The 18,572-nt window shown below is 42.9% G+C and overlaps 1 protein-coding gene across 1 annotated transcript in view; it reads left to right on the top strand.

Annotated features, from left to right (window-relative positions):
• The window catches only part of TTI1 (TELO2 interacting protein 1), a 292,570-nt gene extending 284,217 nt beyond the window's left edge, over positions 1 to 8,353 (top strand). The window contains exon 8 of the mRNA XM_086932235.1: positions 7,658 to 8,353. Coding sequence (XP_086788361.1) covers positions 7,658 to 7,841 — 184 coding nt within the window. The 3' untranslated portion in view covers positions 7,842 to 8,353. The remainder of the gene's footprint in view (positions 1 to 7,657) is intronic.
• Positions 8,354 to 18,572: the final 10,219 nt, after the last annotated feature.

The following is an 18,572-nucleotide window of genomic DNA, read 5'->3' as shown; positions in this document are numbered from 1 at the left end:
CAAACCCCGTGTAACCATAGAGCTGTAACCTGTTCTTGTGATTTGTGTCCGCTCAGGGATAGCTTTGCTGCCCAAGGCTCGGCCACGTTTGTAGGTTATTTGTAAGATGGGCGCTCGACAGCAGGGCTCTCTGTTGTCAGACGTTAGGCTCTGTCTCTCAGGCAGGATACTCTGGGGACTAATTCCAGCCCCTAGATTTCCTTCACTTGAAGGATAGGTCTGCTCTGTGAAGGCCAAATAAAGAGCAATGAAAACTATTTTGAGTCATGACCCTGAGCAGGTCCAAGCTGTAGACTAAGGGTACACTTCTGGTGGTTCGAATCTGATAAATAGTTATAGTTAGAGTTCTAGATTTCCTCTGCGTGCCTTATTTTCATTGCACTATGTTTTCTGATATGTGGTAAAATCAACATTTTCTGTATTTAATAAAGAATTATAACTGTCCAATCGAAATGATTTCACTTGCAGAGGGAATGACCAAAGAAAATAAGACAGGTAGACGACCAAAATAAGTATTTACAGTTGTATTTCGTGTATTAGAAAACTGAATTCAGAATGTGTTCTGGTTCCACAGCAATGAAACCAGATTAAGGAAAATTCTAAAGAAGTCAGTTGCTGCTGACTGAGGAGTCTGGCAGACTGTATAATGCTCACTGCACATATTCAAATTAAATCTACTTTTCTTGCTTGAGAGCAGAGTTATTACTCGAGACAAATTACTCTACATCGACACCAGTAAACCTCAATTCATTGCTATACCATTTGGGATTGCATCTCGTTCACATCGCATCACTTGCCATCGTCAGTGACGTTGCTGGTGGTGAAGGTGAGTGAGGGGCACACTCTGAATTATCGACAGAGTGAAGGCGGAAACGCGGGTCTGTCTGTGAGAAAGATGCAGGCTCCCACCTGTAGTATCAGCATCAAAGGCCTTTGAAGTGGTGCTGGTAAGCCTGACATAGGCATTGCAGGGACTGGCTAGACTAGTATGTATGTGTGTCGACAAAGAGACTTGCCTGTAATCAGATGCAGACGTAACTTGATGCAGTGGCATTACGTCACTAAGCAGAATCAAGACATTTGTTTACCTATAGCCAGGGCCACTGGAATTATGCTGCAACGATTTTCGCATAGTTACACATTTGCCACATCATCCATCATCTGCTGCATATTCTGCAAATTTTAACAACAAAAATGTTGCGTCTAGCTTAAACAGTTGAAAAGTTACTAAAAATGCAGTGACACGCATAGTCACGTGGTGGAAGACCCTTTGCAAAGGTTGACTGGTCACATTTCTGTACCCTATTATTGTGTTTGGGTGTTAAACCGGTACTAATGAGTTGTAAATAATGCCCAGGTGGTGGTAACAAGTTTAAAAATGACAAAAGAATGAAATAATATCCTAAAATGTGCAGCATAATAAGCTTTTTCTTGCCGCATAATTTACACAACCCGGCTGCATAATTAGACAACTCTATTCTAGTTGGAGCGCTGCCCGACCTGTTTCTTCACAGCACCGCGCGGAGATACACCTTCGGGTGTGATGCCGGCGCGTTACAAGCCCATAAATAAAATAAATAAATAAAATAGCCCTCTCCTGCCACATAATTGCAGTGGCCCAGCCTGTAGCATCATCAGCGTTGACGCACATCCGGTAATGACAAGGTGACATGTAACACTGCATTATGACAGGCTGCACACCGTGCACTTGAAAGCTCATTAGCATGCAGGGAGGAGTCTACTGCTACCGTACGAATCACTCAACACAGCTGGAAAGGAGTATCAGAGGGTGAAGTTAATGCCTAGTAGTGCCAAGCTGGAATGATAATAAGAATGAAGATAATACTTTGGAGGAAGGGATTTATGATTTATTGTTTGTGTTTCCATGACACTAACGTAAAGAGTTTGAATGATTAGAAAATGCTAATGAGTAATTACACCGAAAATGCTTTCTTTCAGGGAAGTAAACCTCCTGATGAAGGACCAATCAGGGTCCAAAATGCATTGGTAACTGATGTAATATGAAAGAAATATTGCATTTATGCACCATGAATACTTTTTTGACCAAACTAATGTTCCGTAACATTTTCTGAAGGATTATTTTGAAGCAGTGTGTAATTTTGTCAGCTGTACATATACCAAATAACATCATAAAAGTGATCATATTTTTTAGGAGAAACTTTATTGAAATAGGGTTTTTCCTTGTATTTGTTCTATTGGGAATATTAGTTGTGCAGGGGGAGACACTGTGCCAGAGAAGAAACACTGCAAACTCATCCGTGTTTAAACACACCTACGATCAGGAGGTGATACCCCTCTAGCACACGGATCATCACGTATAACTAGATAACCTGGGAAACATCATTTACAATGAATGCGTTACAACGCATGTCATTACAACGCATGTCATTACATCGCATAATCCATTACAACGCATTCCCCAAAGTAACGCCCCAGCGGAGTTAGAATGGTAATTGAGTTGTAATGGATTATGCATTGTAACGACATGCGTTGTAACGACATGCGTTGTAATGGATTTTGCGATGTAAGAAATGCATTGTAATGAGACGCGTTGTAACGCGTGCGTTGTAAAGTGTCATATTCAGATAACCTTTGGGGAAAAAGGAGTGCACTGATTACCACCAAGTATTTGAGTAAAAAAATCTATGACATGAGAGATCGCGCCTGAAAGAGATATGGCATTCACATCACAAATGTTTAAAGAGGCTAAAAGCACCCATAGCATGTCTGAGAAAGAGGAGCTGACCTGTTGGTGGGCTATTAAATATATATCGGAGTTCCATGACCTTATAAAGGAGCTCGGCCTTTGTCCTCTCCCCTCCATATAGTCACGGAACCTGGTTTTCATGAAGTCTCTTGGTATTTGGCAGCTGTGCTTGTGCACAATTGCATAAAACTACAAAAGAATATATAACCAAGCTTGACAGGCTGACATTTCTCAGAGGGGTGCGAAAAAACTCTTTAGTATGACATTTATTAATGATCAATCACCAGTTTTCAGATGTCTGCATAAAAGCCACTATTAGAGCATGTTGAAAGGGTGAAGTGATCATAATAACATTGGATGATATAGAGGAGATGAAGAGAGGCTCATAATGTTGTGTCTGGCTGAATAACTGTATAGTAATTACTGGACTAGTAGGGTCCAATCCTCCGGTGCACGGATGAAGGAAGGTGTTGGTTGCATACAAAGGGGTGATTTTTTCATGTTATGAGTGACTGCCAAATGGGTGTCCTCTGAACTAGTTGCAGCAGTGTTTAGCTCTGTTCTACACATGGGGCCAGATGTACGACCATTCCGTTTTGCGGGTTGCAAATTGCGATTTTTTTTTTTGTGACTCGCCAAACGGAATGTACTGATGTGTCTCCTACACATGTAGTGATTTCCTGTGGGGTTCCAAATGAACTGCCTCATTATTATTCGTTTGGGAATGGACTACAATCACAGGGATGGTGTCCTGCTGGGCACAGCAGACCACCATGTCTGAGTTTGCTTTTTGAATAAAGCAGCATTTTTTTTCCTTAATGGAGCCAGTATTCTTTAAAGGAAACTGAGATGTGTTTTAAATGAAAAAATGAAAAAGAAAAAAAAAATTTTTTTTAAGGGCAGGCAGTGGTCTGGCTTAGTACCAGTTTGAAATTGGTGGTAATTGCAATTGTTTTGCGACCACATTTGCACTCGCCAAACAATCGTACATCCCCCTGCAATTTGGTATTGGGAACGGACGCCCTTGGCACGCTCCTGTTAGCGACTTGCAAACCCTATTTTGCAAGTCAGTAATTGGCTACCGACTCGCAAAATGGAGTTTGTACATCCTACAACCCTTTTAAGCGGTCGCAAATGGCCTGATTTTCCATTTGCGACCACTAAAAACGGTTTGTCATATGGCCCATGATTCGGTATGCACGACTGAGTGTGATGTAAGGCTACACAGGAAACGTATACAAACTAAAATCATTTGTCGAAGTCTTTGTTCCTGATCAGGAAATCAATGGCTTTGAAAATTATTATTATTTTATGGATGGTAGTACTAATGTTTTCATGTCAGGTCAAGGGAAATGTGCATAACAAATGGTTATGGACGGAGTCGGTCTGGCATAAAAAAAAACATACCCTGGAAACAATGTTACACACCAAGTAAATCACTTAATGGAATCTACGCATTGGGGAAAAGAGCTAGAACAAAGGTAGTAGTGTTCCACAAGAGGAAATCACTTTACGAAATACCCCCAAAAAGCGATTTGCATCAGGTCCATCATACACTCGACCCTATCTTCACCTCCAGCAATCACGTCTCCTTCAGTCACACCACGAATCTCCTTTGGACTGACCACAGCTGCGTTCACTTTACCTACAACAAGCCCAAACCCAACAACCACCCCCAACCAACTCTGCAAAGAAACTGGAACAAAATCACCATCGACCAGATCTCCTCATCGCTTCTTCTTAACCCCCCAGCCCACTCCTCAAATCCCGATCAAGCCGCCTCCAACCTCACCCTATGGTTATCCAACAGCGCCAACATCCTAGCACCACTGAAAAAACGACAAAACAAACTCGGCAGCAAGAAGGCCTCCTGTTTTAACGATGATCTTAAGAAATCCAAGAAACTCTGCCGCTCCCTTGAGAAGGCCTGGAAAAAAGATCCAACCACCAGCACCAAGGAAGCCTTCAAAAACGCCACCCGCTTACACCACCAACTGATCCGAAAAGCCAAGAAAGCCGCTTTCAAGGACCGACTAGATAACAACGCCCACAACAGCAAAGAACTATTCAATATCGTCAAGGAATTTACCAATCCCACGGCCAACTCCAACGACATCACCCCCTCCCAAGCCCTCTGCGACTCCCTAGCCTCATTCTTCCACAACAAAATCGCAGACATCCACAACAGCTTCGACAACCAACCCGAAGACCAACCCACCCAACCCCTTGCAGGACCCCCACCTCCCTTGAACACCCTCAACGACTGGAACCCAATCTCCACTGAGGACACCATCCGCCTGATGAACTCCATCCACTCAGGATCCCCAACTGACCCATGCCCTCACCACATCTTCAACAAAGCAGACTCCATCATAGCACCACACCTCCGAGATGTCATCAACTGCTCCTTCAACTCCGCCACCTTCCCGGAAAGCTGGAAACATGCCGAACTCAGCGCCCTCCTGAAGAAACCCACAGCTGACCCCACCGAACTCAAAAACTACCGCCCCATCTCGCTCCTTCCATTCCCGGCCAAAGTCATCGAGAAAGCGGTCAACAACCAGCTCGCCGCCTTCCTTGAAACAAACAAATCCCTCGACTCCTCACAATCCGGCTTCCGAGCCAAACACAGCACTGAAACCGCCCTCATCGCAGCAACAGACGACATTCGAACTCTCCTGGACAATGGAGACACAGTCGCCCTCATCCTCCTTGACCTCTCCGCAGCCTTCGACACAGTCTGCCATAGCACCCTTCTACAGCGCCTCAAAAACATCAGAATACAAGGAAAAGCATTGGAATGGATCACCTCGTTCCTCACCGGAAGAACCCAGAGAGTCCGCCTCCCTCCATTCATCTCAGAGGCCACTGAAGTCATCTGCGGCGTACCCCAAGGATCCTCACTCAGTCCCACCCTCTTCAACGTATACATGAGCCCCCTCGCGGCCATCGCACGCCAACACAACCTCAACATCATCTCCTACGCGGATGACACTCAACTGATCCTTTCACTCACCAATGACCCTAGCACCGCCAAAACTAACCTACACGAAGGAATGAAAGAAGTAGCCGAATGGATGAAACACAGCCGTCTGAAACTGAACTCAGATAAAACAGAAGTCCTTATCTTAGGCACCTCCCCCTCTGCCTGGGACGACTCTTGGTGGCCAGAAGCCCTTGGAAAAGCACCCATCCCGACGGACCACGCACGGAACCTGGGCGTCATCCTGGATTCCTCACTTTCAATGAATAGACAAGTCAACGCCGTCTCTTCATCCTGCTTCAACATTCTTCACATGCTCAAAAAAACATTTCGTTGGATCCCCACCGAAACTAGGAAAACGGTCACCCACGCTCTGGTCATGAGCCGACTGGACTACGGAAAGACCCTATACGCCGGTACTACCGCTAAACTCCAGAAAAAACTCCAACGAATCCAGAACGCTTCAGCCAGGCTCATATTAGACATCCCGCGCAAAGAACACATCTCTGGTCACCTGAAAAACCTCCACTGGCTCCCCGTCAATAAGAGGATCACTTTCCGGCTCCTAACCCACGCACACAAAGCACTCTGTGAAATCGGACCAGAATGCCTCAACACAGGACTGTCCTTCTACACCCCCTCACGCCAGCTACGATCATCCAACCAAGCCCTGGCCACTGTACCTCGTATCAACAAAACCACCATGGGAGGTAGATCCTTTTCCTACCTGGCAGCTAAAACCTGGAACTCACTTCCCACTCACCTTCGCCTTACTCAGAACCACCTAGCATTCAGAAAGCAACTTAAAACGTGGATATTTGACCAGTAATTCCCCACCCCTCTTCAAGCGCCTTGAGACCCTCTGGGTATGTAGCGCACTATATAAATTTTCTGACTTGACTTGACTTGACTTGAGCTTCATGCCACCATTTGTCAATTCTAAGTTCTGAATATCACTGTATTTCTATAAAACCATTTTTAGATCTAATTTGAGAGCACAATTGTCTGCATGACCTATTGTTGTCAATTCTTTGTGAAGTAGGCTTTAGCTCCCCCAGAGATGCATTTCTCTATCATCTTTGCTGTTGGTTATTTAATGTGTCATTCCACCTCCTATGGACTACTTGCTTTGAAATTTACGCAGGACTATTCTACATTTCAAAAGTACACTCAATCATCACACATTACATTCTTATGTTGTAGGTGTATTCTGAACAGAAAGTCATATTTTTCTTTTTGTTTTCCTGTGCACTAGGTGTTTAAATTTTGCAAACAAGACTCAAAATTCAAGTCAGACCTATTGACTTTACCATTAATAGCTTTCCGAATTGTTTGACAAGAATACGACCCACATAATAAAGCAGAATTGTTTCAGTTTTGCACTTTGTGGAAACACATCTGTGTACAGAAATTACAAACGTGAAGCTTTTCTGGGACCTTCAGTCATAGCTTCAGAAGTCACAAAATAAATAAAAAACTAGTGTTTCAGAAGCTGGTTGTCTCTGGGATTTGGACGGTGGATACACCTCAAAAGTAACATAACATTGTAACCAATTGTAATGTTTCACTTACACCATTGCTTATATCACTGTCCCGCGCACTTCAACCTAGTTCGTGTCCCATTACTTTCAGCGCCAGGATGTTAGGTTGGTTGTATGTGAAACACTATAGGCCACCCTAAAGTAATTCTATTCGCTGAGATTGGAAAGAAGGAACGTAGAGTGGGATTGGAGGGGCAAATAAAAGAGAAAGATGGGGGAAGACTTTTTAGATCACTGAGGAAAGATAGTCTTAGAGGGTTGAAATGTATTAGGAGCTTTTAGCACTGCCCAAGCTACCCATGCATGGGGTTGGCTTTAGAAAGAATGTAGGAACTGAACATATATTGATTTGTTTGAAACACTTTGCTCCACTGCTTACATGTTGCTTTGTTTTTGCCCTGTTAGTACTTTCCATAGCCTCATCCGCGTAGATCCAGACGCCGCCTGGCTGGTGCTGAATGAGAAGTATTGTCCTGTCTCGTATGAACCACCCCACGAATCTCTCCGATCGGTGACGCTCCAAGGAATGGGACAGAAAAGGAATGAATTCACAGATAATGTACAGCTACTTCTTGACCATCTGACCTGAGGTCAAGGATACCCTTAACCTGGAGTATTTACTGCTACTTGCTCTACACACCACTACTGATGCCACCACTGCTGGTTCACAAAGAGCATCTTCCATGACCAGCTGCAATGGGACGGCGAGGTCTCAACACATCATCATTTTTTAGACTTCATGGATAAGTCATCCTGGGTTTTCTGCTGTTCGAAGGAATGTTCTTTCAGATTACAGGCTCCGCCAGGAAATCTTCAGTTTCTCTTTAATTATGCAGAGAAATGGCGGTGCGTCAATCTTACTCCAGCTGCTGGGTTTAGAAAAATCAGAAAATGTACATTGTAGAGTAAAGAGAATTTGCGGGTTTGTGTTCCTAGATGAATTTAGCTCACTTACTTACAATGTATACAATCTAAGCCTCTGATTTTTAAGAGTGCTTTCACACTGTAGTCGTTCATAGGATGTGATCGAGAAATGTTTATTTATAAAATCCTGTATTTGGGGAAGAAATTAAAAAATCCATAGGGAATGTTAAGTTTGTTGATCCAGTGTTTAGCCTGTATTCTCATTGCTGTCACCGATGTATGAGAGTCAATTGTCGGAGGCTGAAGTGCACATGGGAGAATAGAGTGCAAGCCACCACTGGGGGATTGGGTGCTTACATGCTATGTAGATGCAGAGTAGAGTGGACCATGAGTGGAGTCCATACCTTGAAGAGTGGCTGAATGCATTTGGAGAGAGATTTTGTGCTTAGTACAGTGAGGCCATGCACCTAAAAGAGAGATTGAATAGCTAGCGGAGCATATATATATATATATGTATATGTATATATATATATATATATATATATACACACACACACGTACACATATACACGCACACATACACACACCAATGTCCCAGTCCCTCGTCTCCAGGACCGAGCGGTAAAAGGTGCATGTATGGGTGAGGAACCCATGAAGACAAACACCACTCTCTAAAACACTTAAAAGAGGAACACCCCAGTGCAAGAAAATTCATTTGGCCCTGATAGCTAGAAAAGCGTGATTTATTGACGTGCAGTCATGCGACAAAACACCCAACGCATTTCTGCATTGCAAACACCTTGGGCACAGGTTGGAGACATTGTTATCAGCACCAATATAAACAAAAAACAAGTGTGAGTGAAATAAATGACGGTTTGATCCCAGTCAAATAGTAAGATAAAACTCTGCCATCTTGGCATGACTACTGGTACCGTAAATATATAGGAAAATGGGAACATGCTTCATCCAGTATAATCTATAAATGGGAAACCCTGTGCAATGTTAATAGAGCATTAGTCCTCAGAGATTAACATAACAGTTGCCAAATGGAAATAGGAGATGACTTGATCGTCAACCAGTGTAATGTGCACATAGACATAGGATTGCGGTTAGAACGTATCTGGTCAGTCAGGCAATGACAGAATGTTGCACAACAAAACAGCAGCAAGGCGATATAATTGCCTAAGTCAATGTGGCAAAATAAACACTTATTTCACTGCGTAAGCAGAATATCATGTTACATTGAATTCTAGTACGTTGTATACCACATTTCATAGTGTCAAGCGGGTGTATGTACTCCTCAAAATATGCAAGATCAAAGCTTGGCATAAAATGAATATATCAAAAAACAACAGAAAAATCAAGCCCTAGTGGGCAGCATATGCAATACCCACATAGCAACAGTTATGAAATGCAAGTGGGCGTATGTATTCATTCCACAAAGTGCACAAGGAAATAAATTGGCATGCTATGGATAAACATAGGAATATGAAACCCCTAAAGCATCAAGCCCTAGTTGGCAAAATATACACTGACTGCATTGCTAATACATTGCAAATAGGCATAGTCATACAAGGAAAAAACCAATAAGTATCTAGCAACTGCAAACTGGAAAATCCAGGACAATCAAGGTCCCCTTATATAATCACCTGAGTGTACAGTCATGTGTCTCAACCAATAGTGAAGGCAAGAAGATATAAAAGAGTTCACAAAGTAAGAGCATTTACAAAAAGAAGAGATAATAGAGGAGAAAGGGTGATATCTTAGCTCTAAGTTACATTTATGTTCCTTGAACTCAAGGGAGGTGAGAGGATAATAGAGTCCAGCCCCTAGGGCAATAGGACAGGGAAAAAATCTGGTTATTCTTGCCAATCCTTGAAGGACCCATCCCTGTTCAAACAAAACATAAAAAATATATAGTTAAAACCAATATATACAGATGTGGAGAGATAAAAGCTTACGACTGTACCCATATACACAATGCTGCTAGTTTTATACAACATATGATCACAGCCAACAACCTATCAGAGAACCCTGGGAGGAAAAAAAGAATCACCCGTCCGTGGTCAAATCATTTGGGATTTTAGTATTCACTTCCAAAATGTATTTGGATTCAAGTTGTCTTAAAATATGAATGTGGTTGCGTCCTCTTTTTGAGGCTGGGACCCTGTCAATAACAAAGAATCTCAAGAGGTCACCCTCCCCATTATGTAGTAAGCCAAAATGGTGTGCGACAGGGTATAGTCTGTCACAGTTCTGTATGGCACCTATGTGTTGTAATACACGTTTTTTGGCAGGATGAGTAGTGCTGCCAGTGTACATCTTATCACAGGCAAACAAGAGCATACACACAGTAATCAGAATTACAATTTAAACATTTGTCCATCTGATTCTCTGTCTTCTAGAGTGGTGAAAAGAAGTGTTTAACATTATGGCTCTATTTACACACCTTACACTTTGGAGCATTTTTCAAAACCTCTGACAGGTACTGCAGGATTACAGGATTCCAATGTTACTTAATTCCTTCTGAATCTGTCCTTCAAAGATGCCCTTCTCCTGTATCAGGACTTCCCAGTGTTTGTTCAAAATTGTTCTCACTTCTCTGTTTTTGTGATTGAACATGGTAATGAATCTTACCTGCTTGGAAGTGTGAGTGCTGGCGAATGGTTTAAATGCCAACAATTCCTCTCTGCCAACATTCTGGGCCTTAGTAAGAGCAGTCTTAAGTGTGCAATCAATGTAACCACATCCCTTAAATCTAGTGAGCATGGTTCACATTCCAGCTGGAATGTCTCATCTGAGCTACAGTTTCTGCAATGGGATGCTATTGACAAGACGTTTTGTGTGACTACTCGGCAAATGTAGTACTGTATTACCTGCAGTGCTCCTTCTGTTTAGTTTGGAGAACAATTTGTTATCCTCCACTGTTACCTTAATGTCCAAAAAATCAATACTTGCGTTACCGTTGTGTTCAGTTTATTAGTATTAAGTTCAGCTATAAATTTGGATGCCTGTTCCCTAGCACCCTTCCAGATCAAGAACCGGTCATGGATATAGCGCGTCGAAAGAACAATATGACAGTTATAATCATTCATGGCTCTTGACTCCTGTTGCTTCCGCCATCCTATCAGGAGGTTGGCATACTGGGTGCAAAGCAGGTACCCATCGCTGTACCATGTGTGTGTCTGTATAGTTTATCAAACAGAAAGAAATTGTTCTCAAGGCAAAATTCGATCATAGTAAGAATCATCTCAGTGTGAAACAACAAGGTTATGGATCTGGCCCTTAGAAAAGACCTACAAGCTGGTATCAAGACTACTAATATCTAAGGTGATCGAGAGGAAATCATTCTCCCATGGAATATCATAGATTATCTAGAGAAATATTTACTGTCTTTAATGTAGGAGGGGAGAGAGGAAATAAATGGCCGCAGGAAGGATTAGATGTAGGTGCTGGCCTTTTGGTGCCTGCCATGGAAATATTAGGAATGTACTGTCCTGTCCATGTGCACACCTATGGGTATGTGTGTGTGTTTAATGCTACATTAATAGTCACAGGATATGTTAGGATTATAACAAGCAGGTGGAGTGTGTGTCTTCAGTACCCGAAGACTGCATTATTCCACACATCCTTTCAGCAGCTGAACAACCTGCTGAAAAGAAAGTAGGATTAACTGATCTTCAGGTCTCTGCTGGAACAACTTTGCTGCTTGTTTGGTGAAAGTTGAGTCCTGGTGACGGGAGTCCTGCTGTACCTGCCTCCTTAGTTGACTTGTGCCCATATAAAATAATGATGCTTATGACTGCTGTGCATTGAGTTTACTTTCTGAGACATGCAGGACCACAGGGAGCCATTCAGCATTGCAGGAAAACATGATGCAGCACACTTTACGGAATTATGGGTAATAATATATGTTTATAGGGAAATTAAAATGAACATTCTGCTGCATTATTAGTTTGCTACTACATCATACTTTAATAAATAGTGTTACATTAGAAATGGAGCTAAACACAGCTAGAAGTCCTCATCAATATGTTATTTACTAATAATTCAGGATTTTGACTTGCAGTTCTCTTTAGCTTACCAGATCAGGATGCTACATACAGACTCTGGCAATAACAAGACTTACATTTTATATGTATCAGCTAGGTTTTAAAAACTCACACCCGCACCACAACTCACTGTGAGATTTCTTCTGTGTGCCCACTGGGTGGCTTCTGGAGGCAGTCCTTTTCAACAAGAAACAGTTCTACAGAGTAGTATTGCACGTTACATCTTTGCTATGTTTGCTGGGTGACCAGAAACTGGACTGTAAAAATAAATGAAAAATGTTCTAAATTCTGAGCGCCCTGTAGAAGTAACTGCTGCTTTGGGAACACTATCATCTAAACGTGGGTGGTCACCATGAGCAAAACAAGCGATTTGTATTGCAAAAAATAAATATATTTTCCATCCTGTTAAAAATATATCTAAATCTATTGTCTTGTAACGTCCGACTTAAGATAAGAGCACATTCCCTGTATCAAATAAAGCTAGGCTATATCCCAAACAGACATCAATGTTTCCACTGATAGTGATGATTTTCAGCAAATTTTAAAATGCCTAGTAAACCTACAGAACAGGACTCATGAGAACTAGTTGTGTGTTGATGGCCCTGAGACTGACTTACTGCTCTTAGGACCAAGCAACCCTGCCAAGCCTTTGGTACATTACATTTGCTTCTTGGGGGGAAGCACCCCTTACATCGGATACATCGCATCGCACTGACATTGCAACGCGGCGATTACATCGTGCCCGTCATCACATCGCATGTCATCAGGACGCATGCAAGTGCATCGCATTTACTATTACATCGTTAACGATGACATTGAATTTACTTAAAATGGGAAGCAGCGCATATGCTGACACTTTAAATAAAGCGAGCACAATTAATAAAGAACAATGTTTGACAAGAGAAGCAGTGTATATGCGAACCCAATCAACTAAAGCGCACAATTTACATAAAATGGGAAGCAGCGCAAATGCGAGCACAAACAAGCAAAGCAGCGCATATTTGGAAGTATGTTTATTTAAGTAAGCGAAACATCAGCGTCAATCACTGCAACAACATGTGCTCTGACGGAAACATAGACAGACTTTGGTGCTGACAGACGAGGTTCAAGCCTCCTACCATCTACTCATAGCAAGAGCATATATATTTTATAATTAACAAAAATATACTTACATGTGTTCAAATTAACATGATATTTCATAAACACCTGCTAGTGTTTACTTTAAGCAGCGCAAATGGGAAGCGAGCACAATTATTAAAGAACAATGTTTATTTAAGTCATTGCAATATTCTTGGGCCACTACCATTGTCTGCTCATACATGCAGGGACGGCTACTGCCAAAATAAAGTGTTGGGATGGGGACCAAATAATGCGTTTTAAAAAAGCTCTTACCTGCTGCTCCTGCTGCCAGCCGCCTCAGTGCTCCTCTCTCTCTCTGGAAGATGTTCCAAAGGCCAGCATAGGCTCCTAGACTCCCCACCCAATCCCAATACTGCTCTCATTTAATGAGAGCAGCGCCAGGATTGGTCTGAGTGGGCAGGTTAGGCTCTCACTAAGGGACTGAGAGCCTGTGCCATTTATCCATCCTGCCGTATAATACAGCTGGGCTGGAGAATTCTAGGTGCACATGTTGGTTTGGCTGACCTATGACGGCTGGCTAAACTGGCATGCGCACTTACAGTGCTGCTGTCTATCCATAGAGGACAGCCCAGACCCACCCTACACTCAGCTGTCTGTGAAAAATAAAACAATAATACAAATTGTTTTATTATTCTTTTATTTTTCATCTGCAGTGGGGCAAAGCTTCTCCGCCATTACGGGAGAGCCGCCGCAGCACACATATCTGTAACCCAATTGCTGTTTTTGATGAAATTCTGTATATGAAATACAGGTAAACAACGCTGCGAGCAAGGAATGTTATCATCTATCTGTCATTCGAGTAGCCCTGCCCCAAAGCATCGCTCTGATTCTAGTGGTTGTGAGCTCCAGATCCTAGATAAGCGAGACATGGCCGGCTTAAGCCTAGTTAGTGCTAAACATGGTGCCTATAGCCCAGCTCTTGGCTCCAATTAAAAAGCGAGCCAGACCACTGCCTTCTGTCCCCATCGTTTACACAGTATACAAGGTTCAATAAACAATCCTTATTCAGCAAATTGGGGAAAAACTGCTGCAAAACAGTAGGAGCATGGATATGATAAACCTAATGATCACTAAACTGTCACGTTTTGTTTTTTTACATCATCTAGTGTGTGATTTACTGGTGGGTCTTTCAGTGGTTTGATCCAATCTTTTGCTCTTAGGGTCAACCCAGACCCCTGGCTCATATCGCCCTATAAATGTTGTGATTTGCCCAAAACTACTCCAAACTGGATCATTGCAACAAATTATGTGAGAGGCCTTCCTGCAAAGACTATTGCCAAGCTTGAGATGGGCCATAACTTTGGAGCACATCTAAACTTTGGCATGAAGGGCAACACCAGCATTTTCTGTGCACCATGTGCAAGAATGAGGTGTTTAACGGGACTCTTATCAGAAGCTGCCTAGAGGCAGTTTTTGGGTGGTTTAGAGGGCACGGACTGAAATGCAACTCCGATAAGTCGGAGCTGCTTTTCTTTGGCTGCGCCACTGAACCGAATTGGAAATGCTGGTGGCCGCAAGACCTGTTTCCGCCTGTAAATGCATCCATCAAAGCTAAAAATTTGGGAATCATTGTTGATAATGACCTAGCTTTTGGACCCCAAATATCTTGCCTTTCCGGGAAATGCTTTGGCATCCTTCGGATGCTCAGAAAATTTCTCCCCTTGATATCAATCCATCATAGAAGGGTCATTGTTCAATCACTCATTGGGTCCAGATTAGACTATGCAAATGCTCTTTATTTGGTACTCCCAAAATACCTCTTGATGCGTCTTCAAGTAGTTCAAAACTCAGCTGCCCGTGCCATCTACGGGCTCCCTAGACGTACTGGTGCCTCTGATCTGTTAAGAGAATTGCACTGGCTTCCCATAGCTAAGAGAGTCCTTTTCAAAAGTCTGACGCTGACCTTTAAAGCCCTACATGACATTGGCCCCAACTACATCAGAAATCGCCTCGCTTTTTATAAACCTAATAGAGCTCTAAGGTCTGCCTCCTTGTCCAAAATGGTAGTCCCGACCATCAAACGCGCTAGACTGGGTGGCCGCTCGTTGACCACCTGGCTCCTCGCGCTTGGAACGAGCTTCCCCTCTCTCTGAGACAGATCCCTAACCTTATGTCCTTCAGAAAGGCCTTAAAAACCTGGCTATTCACCAACTAGGGCCCCCGCTTTTCCTTATTTTCTGCTATGTTGCTGCCCCCTGCTGACCTCTTCGCCAAAGCGCCGGGACACTCCTTTGGAGTAGCCGTTGCGCTATAGAAGAACATTTTTAACATAACATAACACCAATGTCTCTCCACTACTTCCAAGCCAAATAAATGGTTGAGTTCAAGGTATTCTGCTATGTGGGCGGTGTTTTGATAAATGGGCCCCTTTATTCTTCGCTAACTGGTTGGTACCATACAAACTAATGCAGTGCCACGCCAGGGCATTCAGATCACTGAAAAGACTTAAATGAGAGACCAACCCCTGCAAACAAAAGGTGTTCTAATGTAATAGACCGGTGATAGGAGGAGGAGCCACTTTGAGAACAGCAACACCAATGGTAGAAGCAGACACATACACATTATATCTTGAGCAATGAAAATATTGCATAAAGGCCATGATGCTGCACCGCTGTTATAGAACATCCTTGTTTTCCTTCTAGGAGGAAGCCAGAACCCTGGACAATCTACCCGTGATCCTAAAATTCACAGGCAACCACAGCCAGGTTGTCAGTCAAGAAGACCATCATACAAAGGTGACACGAGGCACTTGAAGCATGAAAAAAACAATGTGTTTGCAATGAAACTAAGTACAGCCTTTCCCATCGGCCAGATGCGTTTCACTGCAGAGAAGCATTCTCAGTTCACCAGCTCGCCTGACGGATGTGAGGGCAACCAGGAGACATTAAAAGTTTGGGGGGAGCATCCTACAAAGTCTTTAACAGACTAGCCATCAGACCGAAATAACTAGAGTATCATGGGCTTCACACCCGACTGTGCATCTCAAAACTCTTCAATAATCTAGAGCACTGACTTGCAACAGAACACCAGAGATGCCAGCTTGCTTATGATCATATTCATGGAACAAGTGAATCACAAAGCTAAATTGTGTGGGGTGGGGGGGGGGGGGGCGGGCGGTGGGGGTTGAGATAGAGGTGGAGGAAATTTCTCCTTCCATGGTGGAAGGCCATGGATCAAATTGCGCACTACATTTTGTGACCCACATGCCTGTTTCATCTGTTTCCACACCTTCTGGCAAAAAAGAATGTGACCCAGAATAGCCAAGTTTAGAAGTAGAGACTTATAAGATGCATCGCTCTTCCTTGTTTTCTCCAGTGCTGCTGATGAAGTCCAGTACTGTCCCAGGCATAAAAATGCTTCAATTTCCCCTACACACTGGGCGAAAACTCCAAGCAAATCTTTGAAATTACTTTTTGTTTTTTTAAATACAAACCTCTACTTTGAGGTTAGAAAAATGTATAAATGCTTTATAGCTATTAGCTGAGGTGGATGTCAGGAGGGTCACACGGGGTGGGGGGGGTGGGTGTGGTGGGGTAGGAGGAGGGTTTGGGGGGTCACGGGGGGTGCTATGGGGAGTAAAGGGGGAAAAGTCAGTTCAAAGCCATAAAGTTTCAAGCCTAAATATATTGTTTTTTTTAAATTATTGGTGCCACTGTCTAATGCGTCAACTAAGAAGTGATGGCTAGTTATAATTTTCGTATGAGTTCATTCAATGTATGTGGCCTTAACAATATTAAACGTAGGCGAGTGCTGCATTAAATTAATTTGATTCAACCGGATATTATATGTCTTCAGGAGACGCATATTCCATGGGCGAATAGGAAGGTTTTGAAGGATTTTGGGTATATAGTATTGGCGGCCTCATAACAATACACTATGAACCGGGGGGTGGCTATACTGGGGCGGCAGTCCATAGCTACAACGGGAAAGACTAAAGTCGATAGCCTAGGACGCTGGGCAATTGCTGAGTGTATTATAGGGAATGTTGCTGCTACGATATGCACGGTATATGGGTCAAATATTGATGACACCGCTGTTCTAAAGTTTTTGAATGTGGAGCTGGCTCTTTGGGGTACACAGCTATTCTTACTTGGTGACTTTAATATCCATGGTGAGGTGAATACCTGGGACTCGAAATTTAGTGGCTATGTAGGTAGGAAGCCGAAGGTATTCAGAGAGCTACGGCAATTATTGCTTCAACATGGGCTGATTGATGGGTGGCCCTTGGCAAATCCGAGGGATCCAGGCTTTACTTTTTTTTCCTCATCTCATAAGAAATGTGTGCGCTTAGACTACATTTTTATACCTAGCTATCTTGCGGAAGGTTCTCGAATGTCTGTAATGCCACGTATTACATCTGATCATGCCCCGGTTGTTATAGACATGCCTTTGCTTGAAATTCAGCGTATGCAACGGTCGTTCTCATTTAAAAGAAACTTCTCTTGGATGAAACTTATGTGCGTCAAGTTCTAGACTGGGCTCAGCAGTTTTTGGATTTTAATAGGGGCTCTGCTTCTCATGCAAAGGTATGGGACTGTTTTAAGGCAGGATTACGTGGTGAAACATGTAGCTATGGCTGGACTCTACAACGCAAACAAAAAAACACAATTGAGCAACTTCTACGTGATCTAACAAATGCAGAGAGCGAATTGACACTTGATATTAGTATGCATCATGATAGTAGTGCTTCACAAGATAAAGTTGCAAGATGCAAGGCAAAGATTAATGGGTCGTGGAGTCAGGATATAGCACGACAATATAAAATTCATCATGCGGAGAGATATGAGTATGGTGAGACTGTGGGGAGATGTTTAGCTCAACGAATGCGGTGGCGCCAGACTGCACAGCGTATAGCATCTATAGAAAATAGCCAAGGTATTCTAGTTGAGTCATCGGAGGGCATTCTCCAGGTATTTCATGATTATTACACGGACCTTTATACCCAAGAAGACCTTTCTCTTGATTTAATTGGTCAGTTTGTTGATAAATTTGATCTACCTCAGCTAGATTCCATACATAAAGAAGAGCTAGAGGTGCCCATTACAATGCAAGAGCTTGAGACCGCACTTAAAGAATTGGCTTTGGGGAAAGCTACTGGCCCGATAAACTTCCTCTAGAGATATACCATGTGCTATTTCCTATCATTAAAGCTGACATGTTGGCGACATTTATTGCCGCTCAAGCCGGACACCCCCCCACCCCCCCATCGTGGGATGATGCAAGTATAATTGTATTTAAAAAAAAAAGATAAGCCTCCGCATCTT

The sequence above is a fragment of the Lissotriton vulgaris genome, chromosome 7 (genome assembly GCF_964263255.1).
Source record: "Lissotriton vulgaris chromosome 7, aLisVul1.2, whole genome shotgun sequence".
Taxonomy (NCBI): domain Eukaryota; kingdom Metazoa; phylum Chordata; class Amphibia; order Caudata; family Salamandridae; genus Lissotriton; species Lissotriton vulgaris.
Note: the sequence above shows the minus strand (reverse complement) of the source record. Positions and strands in the feature narration are given on the sequence as shown.